At 37.2% G+C, this 20268-nt stretch overlaps 1 protein-coding gene across 1 annotated transcript; it reads left to right on the top strand.

Annotated features, from left to right (window-relative positions):
• Nucleotides 1–697: 697 nt before the first annotated feature.
• LOC124831528 (uncharacterized) lies at nucleotides 698–8330 on the top strand. Its single transcript, XM_088107394.1, has 20 exons — nucleotides 698–1101; nucleotides 2325–2457; nucleotides 2540–2847; nucleotides 3041–3122; nucleotides 3196–3529; nucleotides 3830–3888; nucleotides 4086–4175; nucleotides 4598–4689; nucleotides 4785–4883; nucleotides 4972–5049; nucleotides 5596–5680; nucleotides 5780–5838; nucleotides 5937–6006; nucleotides 6361–6452; nucleotides 6593–6655; nucleotides 6912–6978; nucleotides 7280–7489; nucleotides 7641–7763; nucleotides 7878–8033; nucleotides 8178–8330. Exons 1-20 carry the CDS (start codon nucleotides 698–700, stop codon nucleotides 8328–8330), a joined length of 2757 nt encoding a protein of 918 aa, XP_087963520.1.
• The last annotated feature ends 11938 nt before the right edge of the window (nucleotides 8331–20268 follow it).

Raw genomic sequence — 20268 nt, forward strand, 5'->3', positions numbered from 1 at the left:
TTATTCTGTCTATAATCTATTTAATTATAATTTAAGTTTTTTTCCCTCTTTTATTAAGAAAATAATGAAGAAAATAACACTTAAAGTCATTCAATTATTATAATTACTTATTTATATTTATATATCTAAATATAATTATTTACAAAAACAATATTTTCTACATATATTGTGGATTTCTAATTTGTTAACTCATTTATGTTTTACGTTTTATTTATTTAATTTTCGTGAATGGACTATTTCATTTGGATTTATATTTTCTATTTTAATTAGTTCAGTTGTTATATATTGTTTGAAATAATTGTATGATAAATTTTATAAAATAAAACTAAATAAAAAATTTAGATATATATTTATAATAAAAAAAATAAAATATTTATATTCAATTTTAATTATATTTTAATAAATTTAAATTTATGTAATAAATATACTGTATTGGTTTTAGAGAATCCAAACATTTAATAATCAAATAATAATGTATTATATTATTAATGAATCTTTACCTAAATGTAATTCAATTAAATTATTATAATAATCAACAAATTAAAATTTAAAAACCTATTAAATATAATTGAAAAGTATCTTATTCTTGGAAATCATATTTTGAATGAGAAAACTGATTCTCTGGTTAAAAAGTACCTCATTCCATTGAGAGAATCAAATTTTGTTGGCAGAGCAAGAATTGTTAGAGTAACAGAGAATGGATATGAGTGTACTCGAAGCCGAAGAAACAGTTGTAATTCGCCGCTATGAACTTCGTCTCAATCGTTGCACACTCAATTCTGAGCAACCGCAACAACGTTGCGTCTTGCAGAAACGTGATTCTTTGGATGATTCCATTAACCATCTCTTGAATTTGATTCAGTGTGGCAATTATATTCAAGCACTCACCTCCCAATCCTCCTCTCACCTTGTTTTCCACCTCGCTGACCTTGAATCACCGTCACTCAGTGATCCCGGTAAACTCTATTCTTTGTTGGTTGATCGCGCCGAGTGCTTCATCACCACTGCAGCCAATCACGTTGAACAGCAACGTAGGAACATGCTTGTCACGTGCATCGCAGTTGCCGCGTTTCTAGGGTTCACTCAAGCCAACTTCATCGGGTAATTGGAATGCATTCTCTGTTTTATTTTTAGCATAATTAATCTAATTCTACTAAATTATAGATTATCTATAATATAATATATTGTAAAAATTAAACTGTTTTTTATTGAAAATTAAATTATACTTAATTGCTTCAAATAGTAAAACATCCGATAACCAAAACAAATTGTGGTTATAACAAAAACACACTTTTGGTTGCTTAAATACAAAATAACAAAAAAAGTAAGAAATATCGGAGATGCTTTTCAAATACTAAAATTTGAAATACTGTCGTTGTTATCTTTCAGATTAAATATATATATATATATATATATATATATATATATATATATATATATATATATATATATATATATATATATAAGTGCAGATAAAATTTTATGGTGACCTTTTGTTTTCCTTTAAAATAAGCAAATAAAAAGAATTTTAAAATTTCTCTAACTTCTGTATTAAACTGGAATAAGTGTAAAAAAAATATTTTGTATCGCCCAAAAAGAGAAATATTTTTTTAAGACTCGGTTTTTGATCTATATAAAATAATGTATAAACAAATTTATATTATTAAATTAAACTACAGTTAATATGAGAATCAAATTTTAGGATTTTTATATTTTCAAATTAATAATCAATAACTATTTTTATCAATTCAACTTCTATTAATTTAAAAGTTATTTATAACCGTTTTCAAATGATAAAAAAAAGTAGTAAAGATCAATTTAATTAGGTAAGCCCAATTATTATTACTTTGAAAAAGGCATTTGTATTATTTCTTAATATTTTAAGAATGAATTTATAATAATTTTTAAATAATTAATCTGAAATGTTAAAGTACAAATTTAATTAAAAAAAGTTAACTCCCATGGTTTTAAAAAACATTTTTGACTTTTATAAAATTTAAAATTTGAAAAAAAAAATTATAACAATTTTAAAATTAGATTTAAAATATTTAAAATTCATTTTTATAAAAGGTGATTACATTGTTAGATTTAAAGTTATATCAACTTTTTTTAATTAGAATTGCAATTCAGAACATTTAAGATATACAACATTTCACTTCAGGGAAGTTTTAGTTTGATAAAAAAAACAGTTCACTTTGTCTAAACCAATTTTCAGATGCAAAATAATTTTTGGTTCAGTGTAGTTCTTAGCATACAGTTCATTTTGTCTACCTCTCAATTTTATTATATATTTTTAATTTGGAATGAAAGTGTTGCCAGTGCAGGCCGTTGGAAGGGGTAGAGCTACCGAAATGTCCTCTGGGTTTGGACGGTGATGACGAAGGACGGGACAATTGGGCTCGGAATCAGCTTATGTCTTCTGGTTCTGACTTGGTCGGAAAGTTCTCCAATCTTCAGGTACATCTACGTCGTACATTCAATTCGAATCAATTAGGCTATGTTTAATAGAAGTTCTTACTTAGTGTTGTTGTGTTTGTAGTATATAGTTTTTGCGAAGATGTTGCTTATGCGGGTGAAGGATTTAGGTAGTGAGATGAAAAGCCTTCCATGGTGGCTTGCGCGGGTTTTGCTTGTTCAACAGAGGATTTTGGATGAGCGGTGTTCTTCCTTGTCTGATCTCTTGCATGTGTATATGGGTGAAGCTTTGCAGATGTTTGGTTCTCGCGAACAAGTCGAGAGTTATTGGCAGGATGATTTACACGATGGAGAGAGCTCGGGCATGATCTCTGTGATTCATTTGGAGGCTGGCATTATTGAATATGTATATGGACGGGTTGACTCTTGCAGGTAATTAGATTAATTGCTATCAGCAGGCTAAAGCCACGAATTGTCCTAGTGATATGTTTCTTACCATGCGCGTATATGATTTATATCGTTAAAATATCCAGGAATAAAAAGAAATTTCACCAAGCGAGGCGTGATAGTTTATACCTGTGGTATATTTTATGATGAATATTACCTTGGGCATGTATTGTATCAGGATGCATTTTAAATCGGCTGAGATGGCAGCTGGGCTTCAGCTTTCCGTCACTGGGGTACTTGGTTTCCGTACTGAACACCAGGTAAACCTACTAAACCTACGGCATGATCAATAACATGTTTCACGACACTTATCTAATTCCTGGATCTGCTTAGGCGGAACCAAAGGCACAGAGGGTACTTCTTACCAACACATGTACATCAAATAATGTGGATGAAAACTGTCCCTTAACGAGTACCGGTATCCAAACATGTGATTCCAACAAAGGTGAAGATGATTGGAATATGAATCAGCATGAAACCTCTGAAGCACCTGCACTTAGAATACCCAAGTTGTTAGAAAACAACCATGACTCTAGAATTAGATCTCCATCTCAAAGCATAGAAAACGTTGGCCATGTTACTCCTAATTTGACAGCAATTCAACAAGCTGTAATTCTGGCATTTTGCCTTTTGGTTGAGAAGAGCTCCCCACGCGATGACTTGCAGTGTAAGTTACTTGAATTTCTACATTCATGCAAATGCATACTTAATAAAGATATAAAAGTCTCTTTTTGAAGCTACCTCTGGTTATGGACTTACGTGATCTTATTTTGTTTTACCTTGATTCAATCTTGTCTGTGAAATTGTATTTCATGTTTCTAAACTATTTCAAGTTCGTTTAATCCCCCGTCTTTTGCTTAGATCTATTTAAATTTTTTAAAAAGCCTCTTATTTTCCCGAGAAGGAAAAGGTAAAAAAAAATGTCTCTGAACAAGTTTTCATTTGGTGTTTTGTGACCTGGTTTCAGTATGGGATACGGCACCTTACATTGAAGCAATTGATTCCCAGAACTTCTCTTACTTTACTGTAAGTTGACAAAATTCTACACCGGAGCTTATACTTTAAAAATGTAGTCTTTTCTGTACACCCTATTTGTATTTAAATATGCAACTTCATTTTATATTATTATATTATTACAATAGAGTTGTTATTATATAGTTTTTTTTTTTCAAAATATCAATTTGTATTGTAAGCATTATTTGATTATTTGTATTACGCTATAGATCAGGTGTTTATCGGATCTTTTACGTATTCGATGGGAGTCATCTCGTTGCCGAACTAAGGAGCGTGCCTTACAGATGATGGATAACTTGGTATGTGTTGTTTTGCGTTAGCACGTTGACTTGGGAATTACAAATACATATATGTTTCTAATTGAACTAAAAAACAGAAGTAGTGCAATTTCAGATTTTTTCTTAAGAAAACCCTGTTTTAATAGTAATTTTTCAAATTTAAATATATGAGAATTACAATAAGAAATAAATTTATTTATCTCCTTATAGGTCCATAACTACATCCATTATAAACCATTGTCTTTGGGATGATAAGTTTGATATTTCAGATTAAAACTGAATGTATCCGTAATTACACACGATGAAATTTATTATATTATATGAAATATATTTAAATTTTTTTATGTACAATCAACATACATGTATACATTTAATCTGGCTATAATGAGTGGTTGTATGATTTGTACACTGTGCCTGATAAAATTGTACTATGTTATTTACAGGTTAAACATATTTATGAACCTTCTCCAGCAATAGCTGATAGAATTGCTTTTATTTATGCTGTTTATATGCCAAGTATTCCTGCATTGCAGATGTAAAAACCTTTCCTTTGTAAGTCTTTTATGTATTTTAGCTTCATAATTAATGAGACAATTCTTAAACAATGGTATTGCCTTTTTTCTTTTTCAGGGAATATGGGGAACTTTTGTCAGATTGCGGTTTGAAAGGAGAGGCAGCGCAGAAGTTTGTAGAATTAGAATTATGGTATAAACTAAAAGACTGTTACAGGTATTATAATAAAACCTTAAATGAATAAACCATCACATTCACCTTTCGTTGTCATTGACGTTCACTTGATGTTTGATTTGAAAAACAGTTTCTTGGGGAAGAAAGCAGCCGCCGTTGAACTCATCAGGAAGCGTCTTTCGGAAACACCAAATGACCCCATATTATGGTACGTTACATGGATTGCTTATTTTTCCATTCTAATAATTTCGTGATTAATAATTAAAATAGTTTATAAAAATTATAATTAGTCTCTCAATTAATAATTAAAATAATTTTTATTATACATTGTTTTTAATCATTAATATTAATTATCAAAATTTTTGTTATAAAGTAATTGATTTTTAATTAAAAAGTTAGTTTCTAAATTAATATCTAAATATATCTTTTTTTCACTAATAAATTGATAAAGACTTTTTTTTTCTTTTATATAAGTAATGAAGTTAATAAAATACTCGAATATTAAGCATTCCAGTCAAAGATGACCACCTATCATTTTTGTGATAGGCTCTCCGTTTTGTTAAGCAAGAAGCTTTTCACCGAGGACAACTGTAGTCATATTTTTATTTTATTTTTCTATCTACTCAGTTATTATCCAAGATCGAACCGTGATGGATGACATGCTAACATAAAGTATATCTAATAAATTATGAAATAGGAATATATAACATTATTTTATATATTCTTTTTAACTCAGTGGGTAAAAATTTTCCAGGTGTTCCCTGGGTGACCTTACAGATAATGATGCATGCTTTGAGAAAGCTCTGGAAGTTTCAAACAATAGGTCTTCTAGAGCAAAGGTGTGTCTGTGCATGTATTCGTGTTTGTACAGGTGTTCTTTTGCCTTCCATATATCTGCTTTTATAATATTACAGAAGTTGTTTTTCTCTTACTGACAGCGTTCTATGGCTCAAAGTGCATACAAAAGAGGAGACTACAACAAATCTATATTGTTGTGGTGTGTATATAACTTTCTATCATCATTGCCTTTATCGTTAAGCATGCATGACATGTGTTATTGTTATCGTTAATACAATTTTTGTTGACCAAACTTAGGGAGTCTGCACTTGCAGTGAACTCAATGGACCCAGACGATTGGTTTAAACTTGGAACTGCTGCAGTGAAGGTTATTAACATTTTACTTTCTCGGCGTTAGATTTCATTACAGTGAACAATTATTTTACTAGAAAAAGGTACAACTTCATGGAGGGTAGATGAGTCCCTACATTGCTATTGTTGAATGGAAACGATATATAAATTTTAGGCCAGCGTTGATGAACTGAATAGGGTAGATGAGTGCGTTTTTAATGTATAAAGTTCAAAGTTTCAGATAGTTTCTTTCTGGAAAAGCTACTTCTTTAATTATGCACATATTATCACCTGTTTTTATAATAACCATGCCCGTGTAGACTTGTCCCTCTTATTTTTCTTTCACTATCTCATCATTTAGTATGTGAAACTGACTGCCAAGATTTTACAGGCTCAAGATACAGGAAAGGCTCTTGATGCGTTTACTCGCGTAATTCAACTTGATCCTGAAAATGAGAAAGCTTGGACTTACTTTGCTAGCTTGTAAGGAGTTCTTTCTTTCTTGTAGTATTCAAATATAGTAAAGATCTTAGTTTGTTTCAGTGCATAAGCTCTCTTTTCTTCGAAACCTCTCACGTTTAATTTTGGTTCTAGCTTTTACTTATATTTTACCTGACATGCAGGCACGCGATGAAAAGAAAGGGCAAGGAGGCCTTAATCGCATCTAAAGAAGCCTTGAAATTCAAGTTTCGTATACATCCCTTTCATTAAATTTCCTTTTCATATGCTGAAAGTCTCAAATACATACAATTTTTATTGCTTCATAATAATTTCAAGAAACCTTGTTGAAACTCAATTTTTATGTTTATCCCTGTTATTAAACTTCCTTTGCGTCATTAATATGAGCATATGCTTGCATACACACAACATTTGTACTGGTTCTTAACCATTCCATAGTTAACAGTCTTTGCATAGTAGTAACATAACGATTCTTGGTAACAGACGGAACAGCTGGCAATTATGGGAGAACTATAGCCATATTGCTCTCGAAATTGGCAATATCAGTCAGGTATGCTGTTTTTGGTTTATCCTCCTTTGATCAAACATGTTTTTATGCAGTTTTAGTCTTTTTAAATTTACTGAACCTTTTTTACTGGTTGACCCTTCTACTCATTTTTTTAGCTTATTAAAAATATGTTTATATTCATAAGCCACTTTCAGAGGCTTTGCTATACGTTTTTAATTTTCAAAGTGTATATGATAAATGGACAGTAAATATATTTCAAGTGTAATAAATAAAAACTGTAGGAAAATTATAATTTCTTTTGGTTCTTCCTTGATCATCCATCCTGTTTGATAAATTCTTTTAGGCTCTGAAAGGTGTACAGATGGTTTTGGACATCACCAATTATAAGAGAGTAGATAGTGAATTATTGGAAAGAATCACAGGGGAGGTGGAACAGTTATGCATTGTCGATTCTGGAGCAGAATATGAAATGGAAGTACGTGGAGCATCTGTTGCCGGAAGATCACGTGAAACTGAAAAATTATTGGTTTTACTTGGCAAAGTCTTACAACAGGTATTACTAAATTCTATCAATATTCTTTAACTCTGCATGATGAAGTGGTTGAACAATCCCCAATTCCACACTTCAACCGGAAGTAGAGTGCAAACAATGTTGTTTGCTCTGCAAGTTAAATAAAAGTTTAATATTTTACGCTCTGCTACAGATAGTTAAACATGGGAGTGGATTTGGATCTGATATCTGGGGCTTATATGCCAAATGGCACAGAATTAATGGAGATCTCATGATGAGCTCTGAAGCCCTCTTAAAGCAAGTTAGGTCACTCCAGGTATGTTCAACGATAAGGTCCATAAAATCTCATACAGTTGTTGTTTGTCCTAATGATAGTTTTCATAATTAACCAATTGATATGATTTTTATTTTACGATTTGTATCGTTTCAGGGAAGTGATACATGGAAGGACCGAGATCGGTTCAAAAAATTTGCAAAATCATGTTTGGATCTTTGCCAGGTATACGTGGACATGTTTTCATCTGCTTCTGGTAGTATTAAACAACTGTCTACAGCTGAGCTGCACTTGAAGAATGTCATCAGACAGGCAAGATAATTTAGTACAATTTTTCATGATGTTGGAGGGTTGAAAACATAATCTCGATTATTCTGTTAAATCTACTTTATTTGCTTGTCTTGCCCATTCTGTAAACGTATTTTTGATTTATTTATTACTTTGTATATATGTCAGGCTCAGAGCTGCTTCTCCGATACACAAGAGTTCAGGGATCTTCAAGCTTGCTATGATGAAGTGAAAATTAAACTCCAACTCCATCAATGCGTAGGTAAAATCTTTTTGGGAGGTTGCTTTCAGAATCTTGAGTATGCCAAGTATTTGATATGATTATTAACAAGTCACGAGATTTTGATCACCTGAGTTTTGATTTATCTTTCTTTAAATTGTTTGTATTGATATATTTTTTTTTTAAGTTACTTCTAGTAGAAAGAGTCTTGATGTGTGATTCACTGTATGTCTAATGAAGTATTGTCAAATGATACTCAAAAGAAGTATAAAAAATGTCATCCCGAGTGAAGTATATTCGTACCCAAAATGTCTACAATCACATAATTCGGAAGCTCCTGACCCATCCCGAGTGATGTATGCTCATTTCACTAAGTCATTACATATCTTTTTTGACACCTATAAATAAAAGAATGCACAAGAAGACAACGAATAAACACTAAGTCATATCATATCTTTTTGACACCATATACAATCATGATTTAACGTTTCAAGTGCTTAAGAAACGCTTTAAATGCTTTAACAAAAAAGAAACAAATACCATTAACGAATGACAAAAAATGGGGTTCAAATTACACCAAGAGTGTATGGAAGAAGGAGAGCAATAGGGGCGCAACAAGGAGAGAATGTACGATGAAATTGGACTGAAGCAATGAAAAGAGCGGAAGAAGGAATGAAACGAAAGAATGACAGAGAAAAGCTTAAGTTTGATTCAAATGAAACCCCGCGCCCAAATTTCCATCGTGACTAAAAATATTCTAAATCCAATTACAAATGCCACGTAGGATGCCATGTCATCGTCTCAAAATGGCTAAGAGAATTTTGAGATCAATATATATTTTTCTACATATATTATAAAAATCTATTCAAAAAAATATGAACAAACATAAATAGACTGGTCAAGAAAGAGTTCACTCATGTAAACCCCACCTGATAGAGCATTGAGACGGGCAAAGAAAAGTTATGCAAAGAATCTTGATCACTGGTCTAATCTCAACAGGTCAGTTAAGGAAGAGTTCTTAAAAGAATCTTTATCGTCTCAAGCGTCTAGCCTCTATTGTAGGGTCATAGCCTTTCGACTTTTGCAAGTTGGATGTCTTTTATTCCAAGCTCCAAGACTAAGTTCCTCTAGGCTGGACTATAGGTCAACCTCTAAAAAAATCACTCTAGGTAGAGAGCTCTTTTTGTAGCCCATTGTGGACCAATAAGTTACAAAACAGTCATTAAAAATGGTAACGACCAGTGCTTGATCACCGTAACCAAACAACAGGACTGAGTGGTTAGAGGATGGTCGGATTAAATAGTGTGGTCGAACAGTTACGACATGATCGATCAATCACAACGTGATAAGATTAAACTGTGTGACTGACCAGGCACCACATGGTCAGATTAACAATGATAATGAAAAATCAACCTCTTAATTCAGATTAAGGTACATATGTATCATTGTGTCATGATTAGTCACGCAGAAAAGTAAAAGCTCAAAACAACCACTATACATAAAGGTATGAGTGTCAACACTCAATTTTGTCCGGATTTGTAAAAATTGTGTTTTTAGTGTTTCTTTTATTATTTTTCTTTTATTTTACCTTTTGGTTTTATTCTATTTTATTATATTTTTAGATCTTTGCTTTTAATTCAATTTCTATTTTATTTCTTATTTTCAATTTGTTTTAATAGAATTAATTAATTAAAAAAAAAATTAATTAAAAAAAAAATTGAAAAATAAAATTAAAACTGAAAATAATAAAAATAATAATAATAAAATTGAAAAAAAATGGGAAACATGTCTGGAAGGAGGGGGACAAGGTGGTTACAAAGAATTTTTTTTTCGAAGATTTTAGAGCAGGATTTTGGTTGGGATCGGGAGGAAGAGAAAAGAGATTTTGGACACAGCTCCGGGCCATCATCTTGGATCATCCATTGCTGAGGAGTTTTTCACCATTTTTTTTGGCATCTGAAAGAGAGACACAGGTCAGCCACTCAAGGAAGAAGAGTATTCATTGGAAGCTCAAGGAAGAAGAGTATTCATTGGAAGCAGGAGATTGACCATAGCGGGTGGATTTTCGAAAGGTAAGTAATGTTGCTTAGAGAGTTGTTTGTTTGCCCTTACATATATCTCTCTTGAAATTGCTATTTGCGTATGGTTTGAATACCTTCCACTGTACATGTTCATGGTTGCATCACCCTCCCCACGTCCACTTCTATGGTCTTATTTTTCAATGTCAAGCAAGCTCAAAACGAGGTAGGTTCCATAAGATGTGCCCCCAAGCCTCTGTTCATCTCCAATCATCAATACTGAAATTGAAATAAAAACACAAAACACACAACAGAAAAATCATGTAACAGAAACAATGGAACAGTGTCTTCATCCTCATTGAACCATTCCATTCTCCACTGGAACCGCTATCCCAACCACATCATCAATTTGCGTTTCCGACACCCTCCACCGAGAACTTCCTCAGTGTGTCACCCCCCCCTGCAGTCAACCAAATTCAGAAACAGTAACAAAAACAAAACCCATTCTTCTCTTCCCCTTTCATGGAACCCTTCAACGCTTATGTTCATCTCCAATCCCCAGCAAAATTGAATCCTCAAGCACCAAATACCACCTCTCCAAACACACGCATAAAGTCGAGCTTCTAACTGTTTTTTTTACCATCTCCACGCCTTCGTCTTCTTCCTCACCAAACAACACTCCCGCACATAACAACCCATCATACAATCAAGGAAATAAATGACAGAAAGAGGGAGATATCGGAGGGTGGCGCACGCCGGCAACGGTGGTAGGGGAGTCACAGCGGCACCGGCGCGAGTAGGGGCAAATCGCGGAGGCATCGGTGGCGGTTGGCTCTGCTCGTAGTGGTGAGGTTTCGTCGTAGAGCAGCAACGTTTCTTCCCTCTCGCGCGAAGAAGAAGAAGAGAGGCGAGAACCTGAAGTTGTGGTTGGCGGCGACGGGTATCATTTGCGGCGGCGAGGGCGAGTCCAAACTCGCGCGCGACAAGCGGTAGAAGAGGGAGGGCTTTCACCTCGACCAGGGACGGTTCCGGTGACGAACGCCGTCACGGGCGACACCATGGACCGTGGCTGGCGGCTACCGGTGGTGTGAAGGTTGAGTGGTGATCGTCGTGTGGCGGAAGTGAAGGTCCACGGTTTCTGTTTGTTGAGAGGAGGAGGAAAGGGGACCTCTCGGATGCTGATGGGGTGTGGCGAAATGGGGGAATTCAACCAAACCCCTAATGGGATTAGGGTTTCTGGATAGAGAGGCTTTGGGCCCAGCAGGACTGATTCTTCTTCATGTCGACGCGCATTTCTCATTCACACCCCCTCCTGTTTGGGTTGAAGCCCATTCCGTTTCTGCAAACCAAAGGAGCCTCAATTCCGTTCTGCAGACCCTGTTTTCTCACCCGCGCACCCCATACCATCCTCGGGCCAGTGCTGGGCTTGGCCCAAGTAAACAAAAAAATTCCTTTCTACTTCGCGCAGCTCCTGTTCTCACTTCCACACCCCTTTTAGCTTGGGTTTAGGCCCAATCTTTTTATAAAAGAAAAATGGTTTGGGCACCCCATTTTCTCATTTAGACACTCCCATCTTTTATTTAAACACCATTTTTTTATTTATTTTATTTCATCATTAAGCTTTCCATATTATCTTTATTTTTACCCTTTATTTATATTTAGTAACTCCCCTACTTTCTATTTTTCTATCATTATCTACTTTTAATTAATTAAAAATGAAATAAAAATATTTTGAAAAGGTTTAAGCACACGTGCGACCGCTCGCGTAGGCCTTGTGCTGAAAATCTTTTCCCTTTCTTTTACAAAAGTTAAAAATCAAATAAAAATATTTTGAAAAGGTTTAAGCACACGTGCGACCGCTCGCGTAGGCCTTGTGCTGAAAATCTTTTTCCTTTCTTTTACAAAAGTTAAAAATCAAACAAAAATATTTTGAAAAAGGTTTTAAGCACACGTGCGACCGCTCGCGTAGGCCTTGTGCTAAAAACCTCTTCTTCTTCCTTAAATAAATTTACAAAAATATGTTTTAAAGGTTTAAGCACACGTGTGACCGCTCGCGTCGTCCTTGTGCTAAAAACCTTTTCTTCTTTTCTTAAATAAAATTTCAAAAATACATTTTAAAGGTTTAAGCACACGTGTGACCGCTCGCGTCGTCCTTGTGCTAAAAACCTTTTTCTTCTTTTCTTAAATAAAATTTCAAAAATACATTTTAAAGGTTTAAGCACACGTGTGACCGCTCGCGTCGTCCTTGTGCTAAAAACCTTTTTCTTCTTTTCTTAAATAAAATTTCAAAAATACGTTTAAAGGTTGAACACTCGTGTGATCGTTCGCATCGTCCTAGTGTTCAATATTTTTCTCTCTTATTTACGTAATATTAAACGAGGGTATGAGTGCTCGTGCGATCGTCCGCATCAGCCTAGCACTCATTGCTCTCAAGTCTTCCTAAATAAGCAGATAACAGTATGAGTGCTCGTGTGATCGTTCGCATCGTCCTAGTGCTTAATATCGTTATCTCTCTTTTCAAAAATAATTAAAAATATTTAAATATCATTTTAAAGGTATGAGTACTCGTGCGACCGTTCGCGTCGGCCTAGTACTCATTACCTTCTTTTTCTCGAAAATATTAAAAACATAAAAATCTCCAAAAATTAAAAACATCTGTTTTTCAAACAAACAAACAGTCTTTCAAGCTAGAACTACGTAACCCTGATTTCTCATTTTGAATGAGAATACGTAGGAGCAAGGTCAATCCTTGTCGGGCCCAAAAAAACTAAAAAATATGTTTTGTTTATTTAGAATTTTATTTTAGGGGATAATTAAACACTTTGAAAAACCACATCATATTCGTGCATTTAGTTAAAGGTACTGCCTTAGGGCAGGCGTTGTAGGGTGCTAACACCTTCCCTACACGTAACCGACTCCCGAACCCAGAATATGGTTTTCGTGGACCGTGCTTTATCATTTTATGGTTTTTCCGTAGTTTTCCATAATAAACTATGGTGGCGACTCCAAAATCTCTTTTCAAAACCCGTGTTTCTTTTTTGGATCGTCGTCCCGTCGCGATTCCGGTTGCGACAGATGGCGACTCCGCTGGGGACGCTTAGAGAGTCGAGCCATTTAATTAAATGCGCGAATTTGGTGTGGTTTTGCTTTGTGTTTTTCTTTCCCTTTTCTCTATCTATGTGTGATATTCGGAATAACTGCAATAACTGTGGAATATTGAACCCTAGGGTAGACAATATGTTTATATCTGCCTGGGAATTTTTCTGGTTGTTTTGCAGGTGAGGGTTTGGGTGTGCATAATTTCCTCCCTTCACACACACACTTTTGGCATATCATGAGTGGGGCCCTATACCCGGGTCTGAGTGTAGCTTAGAATTAGAGGAGTTGTGTAGCGGTGTCACTCTGGGATGTACTTCCTGTTTGGCTATCGTGAGAACTCCAGCTAGAGTCTGTTCTCTTCATATGTGTTTCTACACCTAGTTGATTACTCGACTGTTGTGGAAATGCTATGAAGGGGGCCATAGCTCTAGTGACCTTTGACCTTTAGGTTCAGGAAATCATCCTTGTGAGATTGCATATACTTGACCTTGAACTGAAAGCAATGAACCTTTGGTAGGGCACGAAGGGAGGAATATATGCTTCTGTAACCCTCACGCTGTTCGTTTTTTTTATGATATTACATTTCATACCATGCATGTGTTTTGTTTTGTCATGTTATTTATTATCATGCATCATATTCATACATCATTTAGTAACATGTTAATTTTAAGGGAAATCACAGGTACCTACTTGACTTCATACGAGATGGATGTTAACACAAGATCCGATGCTACACAGCACACCGACTCTTCCGATTTAAGAAAGAAGTATAGTCTAAGGACCCATGTTGGAAATTTGACCGGGCTGATAAACTTGGGCAAAAGGCTTAAGACGATAAAGAGAGAAACCTTCAGAGAAGATATGGAAATTTGTTGAATTTAATGGAGGTTGAAGTACAAATACCCGCTATCACAGCCTTGGCACAATATTATGATTCTCCGCTTCGATGTTTCACATTTCAAGACTTTCAGTTGGCGCCAACCATAGAGGAGTTCGAGTATATCTTGGGTTTGCCACTGGAAGGCACCACTCCCTACCACATTTAGAGCATCATGCCTCTATACCCACTATTGCTACCATCATGAAATTACATCCCAAGGAGCTTGAAGACAGGATGATGATGAGGAATCAAGTGCATGGGTTATCACAGGGATATCTAGAGCAGCAGTATTTACATCACCTGGCTGATAAAGAGGATTGGGAAACTTTCATAGATGTATTAGCCCTGCCATATATGGCATCGTCTTGTTTCCCAAAATAGAAGAATTCGTGGATTATTCCGCGATAGACGTCTTCGTGGCGAGTAAAACTAGATCAGAGAATCCTGTAACAGCAGTTCTTGCGGATGTTTATGGGACCTTGAGTTTTTGCCATGAGAGAAAGGAAAGAAGATTCTTTGTTGCTTACCGGCGTTGTATACATGGATGACAACGCGCGTGTTTAAGGAAATGGTCGACGTTAAGAGTCTATCGGAGACTTTGTCACACCAAGGGCTTAAAGGTAAAGGAGGAAACGATTGGGCCCGATTCCTTGCCGGCTTGAGCGAAAGAAGTATAAAATGGCGCCTTCCTTGGCTGGAAATAAACTGGCTATCCAACATTGTGGTAGTTTTCCTAATGTGCCTCTCATAGGTGCCCGGTACTGTATAAATTACAACCCTCTTTTGGTGCAAAGACAATTTGGGCATCCTATAAAAGGGGCACCTTCATCAGATTACCTTGCTACCCTATTCATTTATTACGAAGACGGGCATTTCATCGAACTGTTAAGAAAGGTTAAAAGCGCCTGGGAAAATGTTGTTCGAGCAGAGAAGGACTTGAGGGATGGAGTAGTGGATAGCAGTGTTAGATATCACACCTGGATTCTGGAGAGAGTGAAAGTAGTCAAGCTGCCTTTCAAGCCGATCAAGGATCAATCAGCTAGTGAAGGACCATCCCAAGCTCCAGAAAGTGAAGAGGTGCAACAACTAAAAGCTGAGATGGAGAAATTGAAAATTAGGAATGCTAGGTTGGAAAACGAATTACAAAGGGCGCGTAATGATCTTGTGGATATGAAAAATGATAATGAAGAAAAGTCGCGGGCTTATGAAAACCTTGTCAAAAGCCAGAAGGCTGAGAGGGATTACACATTTCGAGTGAAACAGGATCTAGCTGCCGCGAGTAAGGAATTATCCATGAGGGTAAATGAGAAGAAGGTGGCTTTAGAAGAGGGAAAGGAGTGGAACACCTCTACGAAGAAGCCAAAAGAGATAAACGAGAAGCCCTAAAGAGATTAAGAGAAGCGCAGATTCAGATAGAAAAAGCGGGGCATGAGATGAAAGAGATGGCCATGTCGTTTGAGGCGGATATGAATAGGGAGCGTTGGAAGCTAACGAGAGCAGAGGAAGAGCATCGAACTCTGATAAAACAAATGGAGGAATATATCGAGGAACAGGAGGAGCGATGGAGGTCGATAGATTTTGAAGAAAGGCATCAGGCCTTGATAAAGCGAATGGAAGAGCACATCGCCGAGCAAGAAATGGCTGTAAAGCACTGGAAGGAAAGATTCTCTCAGTTGGCTGCTTTGGCAAACGGGGCAATTGAAGACATCCCCAGGATGGTGTCGAATGCTGAAGCAAGCACTCATTTTTGTAACTCACCAGCGGAAATAGAATTGTTTATTAATCATTGTAAATGGTTGGTGGGAGAGATGAAATCTTTCATTGCCCGGGCGCGGGATTGATGTACATCGGAATTATATGTTTTGTTACTTAGACGATGTAATGGATCAAATTTTCTTTAAATGAAAGATAAGGGATGTTTGTTTGGTATCGGCTTGTGTTAATTTTCCATCAGTATTGTCATCGTTATCCTGTGATTTCCACTTATCACTAGCATGCATCATGTTTTTTTTGTTTTGCATTTTTCATCCTTATTTAATTTAATTTAATAAAAAAAATAAACAGCAGTACAAGTGAGAAAACAACGGCAAATTTTCCACGACATCCGTACAGGACCAGAGCTAACTCGAAGGTCATGGAGAATTGGGAGCAGTCACACGAATCTATTAAGGCCGATGTTAGCCAGTTGAAGGATCAAATGGCCCAATTTTGGCGGCTCTCGAAGCCCTGAAGACTACGGGAGGGGCGACGCCTGCGCAAGTTGAGGGAAGTGCTCATATTACCCTCCGGTGTTCAGTTCTGGGAGCCAATCTGTTCCGTTCCCAATGTATGGATTACCTCCAGGTTACACCCCACCTGTGGGAGAATACACAGAAGGGGAGCAGACTTCATTCTCTTTCCCTACCACTGCCAACGTACCGCCGATCAGTATTCAGGGACCTGTTGTAATGTCCGCGCCCATGATAAATGAAGGAATGCATGCAAGCATGTCTGATGGAATACGAGTAACTCCGGTGCCGCCTGTGATTACCGGAGAGGGCTTTTCTACAGGGGCTACCACATACCTCGTTTCAGGGGGTAACTAGTAATGTTGATGGGGCGAAGGATAAACTGGAGAGCCTAGAGGCAAGATTGAGGGCTGTGGAGGGGTATGAAAGTTATGGATTTGGGGATGTTGCCAGATTGAGTTTGGTTCCTGGCGTCAAATTACCACATAAGTTCAAGGCACCAGATTTTGAGAAGTATAAGGAAATACATGCCCAAAGAGCCATCTGACCATGTTTTGCAGAAAGATGGCTGCATATGCTTATGATGAGCAGCTGCTCATCCATGTTTTTCAAGATAGTTTGGCTGGAGTGGCGTTAAATTGGTATACCCATTTGGAGCCGGCTCGAATTCGTTGTTGGGCAGACTTGGCTGATGCTTTTGTGAAGCAGTACATATACAATACACATGTTGCGCCAGATCGTTTACACTGCAAAACATGTCGAAGAAAGACAACGAAAGTTTTAAGGAGTATGCTCACGGTGGAGGGAATTGGCTGCACAAGTTGACCACCTTTGTATGATAAAGAAATGGTGGCAATGTTTGTAAATACGCTCCAACCACCATTTTATGAACATATGGTGGGAAATGTATCTTCAAATTTTGCTGATATCATGTGATAGGTGACGAATAGAGATCGGGTTGAAAAATGGGAAGATTGCATATGGCTCGTCGGTGGGTGCAAACTCCAAAAAACCCAATTTCAACTCAGGAAAAGAAAGGAGGGAGATGTGCATGCAACATCTGCAACCCGTGTGGAGAGGTCAAGCTCCCACCCATAACTATCGACCATACTGGGGTCAACATCCACATGCAGCTAACGCGTCATTTGGTCATCAAATTAGGCCTCAACAACAACCGGGGTACTATCAACCACAATACATCCCGACGAATAATTGGAGGGGAGAGGCAAATGTAGGTTCCAATATGAATGCGGGTCCCAATACTTATCCAAGAAGGAACCAAGAAAGAAATTATGTTAATTTTACTCCAATTCCTACAACTTATACGGAATTATTGCCTCAGCTTATCAAACAAGGGCTAGTTGTCGTTTGTCCCTTGAAGCCTTTGCAGCCTCCGTACCCAAGAGGCTATGATGCAGAGGCAAAGTGTAGTTATCATGGAGGGGCCGCTGGTCATTCCACTGAGAGGTGTCTGGCTTTCAAGCATAAAGTGCAGACTCTAATTGATTCTGGGTGGTTAAAGTTCCAAGAGGATAAACCTAGTGTCGAGTCCAATCCTTTATCTGGGCATGGAAGTGCTTCGACGAATGCTGTCGAAGTGAAAGAACATGAGCTGGTGAGAAATGTGAAAGAAGTTAAGAGCTCTAGGAGGTTTATCTTGGAGGCGTTGCTGAAAGTGGGTATCTTGAAGGGTGATTATGATGAGAGTATGGCATGCGCGCTCCACCCAGAGGCTGAGCACTCTATTGAGGAGTGTGTTGAATTTGAAGAAATTCTGCAAGACCTGCTAGATCGTGGTCTGATGCAGGTATGCTACAAGAGGGAAGAGGGTGAAGTATTTGCACAAACTGGTGATGAATCCGACATGATTGTACCAGAACCATTGGTGATTCGTTTCACTAAGACTACCTCTATTCCACCAACTCAAGGAAGGTCGCCTGTGGTTATCCATGTACCAGCCCCTTTTCCTTACAAGAACGAAAAAGCCGTCCCATGGAGATATGGGACGCATGCGTCAGGCGAAACGCAAAGCGTTGATCCTGTCGTCAAAAACATATCAGGGATAGGGGGAATGACTAGGAGTGGTCGAATTTTCACATCACCTGAGTTGGCACGAGAAAGGGTTAATGATAATGAAGCAACGATAGCCGCGAAAGCAAAAGAATTCTTAAAGGGGAAGGGGGCACAGACAGAGGAAATCCCCGACAGGAAGAGAAGAGAGAGGTTTCTGAAGAGGAGGCTATTGAATTTTTAAAATTCATACAACAAAGCGAATATAAGGTGGTGGAACAGTTAAACCGTATGCCTGCTCGCATATCCTTGTTAGACTTGCTCATGCATTCGGCATCACACAGAAAGTTGCTAATGAAGATACTCAGTGAGGCTCACGTGGAGCAAGGTATTTCATTGAATAAATTGAGGGTATTGTTGGCAATATTGTTGCTAATAATTATCTCACCTTTACGGATGAAGAGATACCTGCTGAGGGAAGAGGGCATAATAAGGCTCTTCACGTCTCTGTGAAATGCCTGGACCATGTTATGCGCGTGTTTTAGTGGACAATGGGTCCTCCTTGAATGTTATGCCGAAAGCAACCTTGGAAAAGTTACCTTGCGAAGGAATGCATATGAGGCCAAGTTCAATGATTGTGAGGGCGTTTGATGGCAGCAAAAGAGAAGTGATGGGAGAAGTGGATTTACCAATACAAGTTGGCCCATGCGTTTTTCAAATAACATTCCAGGTTATGGATATCCTGCCAGCTTACAGTTGTTTGTTGGGACGCCCATGGATCCATTCGGCTGGAGTTGTGCCTTCTTCATTACACCAGAAGTTGAAGTATGTGATGGGAGATAAACTAGTGATAGTATCAGGAGAAGAGGATCTTCTGGTGAGTGGGCCATCATCCACACGATACATCGAAGCGGCTGAAGAAGCTCTCGAGATAGCCTTTCAATCGTTGGAGATTGTGGGAAATGCTTGTGTGGAACAGTTTCCAGTAAATCCTCGTTTATCATGTGCTTCTATTATGATGGCTAAGATTATGATAAAAGAGGGCTATGTATATGGGGAAGGTTTGGGCAAATATCGGCAGGGGCGAGCATTCCTCTGGAAATCGTTGAAAACAAGAACAGATATGGCTTGGGGTACAAACCTACTAAGGAAGACGGAAAAGGATGATTGAAGAAAGAAAAGAGCGCAGTTTGGCCCGTGCAGAAAGACGAGGGCCCAAAGAGAGCAAAATTCACATTGTTGACATCAAGGAAAGCTTCCGCAGTGCTGGGTGGATCAATGCTGACCAATAGCAGCTGTGGAGGATGAAGAAGGCCTCAAAGTTCGAGCTTTGTGTGGGCTTGCTCCCCTGATACTCAACTCAACAATTGGGAAACACTGGATTTACCTGTGATGCTTAATGTGAACAAAATGTAATAGTTTTAATTAAGCTCATAGTTTCGATTGGGGCTTTAGAACTAAAGTTTTGCGGATTGATTCTTTTTACTTTTCACTCAGCGTGACAATAAAGTTGCATTTCATCATCATTTGGCATTTTTTGTTTATCTTATTTATTTATACTTTTTCATAAATTTAAATGATGCAGATGTGACAATGATTGTTTTGAAAATAATGATATCAATGTTCCTAATTTTGAGCACCCTATCAATAATACGGAAGATGATTTCGAAGATGATGTGGAACCCTCTCCAGAACTGTTGAGATTAGTGGAACAAGAATCTAAGGAGATAAAACCCCATCAGGAGGAGATTGAAATACTTAACTTGGGAGAGAAGGATGAGATAAAGGAAGTGAAAATCGGTAC

This window comes from Vigna umbellata, chromosome 2, assembly GCF_029865625.1.
Source record: "Vigna umbellata cultivar VRB3 chromosome 2, Vumbellata_1.0, whole genome shotgun sequence".
Lineage (NCBI taxonomy): Eukaryota > Viridiplantae > Streptophyta > Magnoliopsida > Fabales > Fabaceae > Vigna > Vigna umbellata.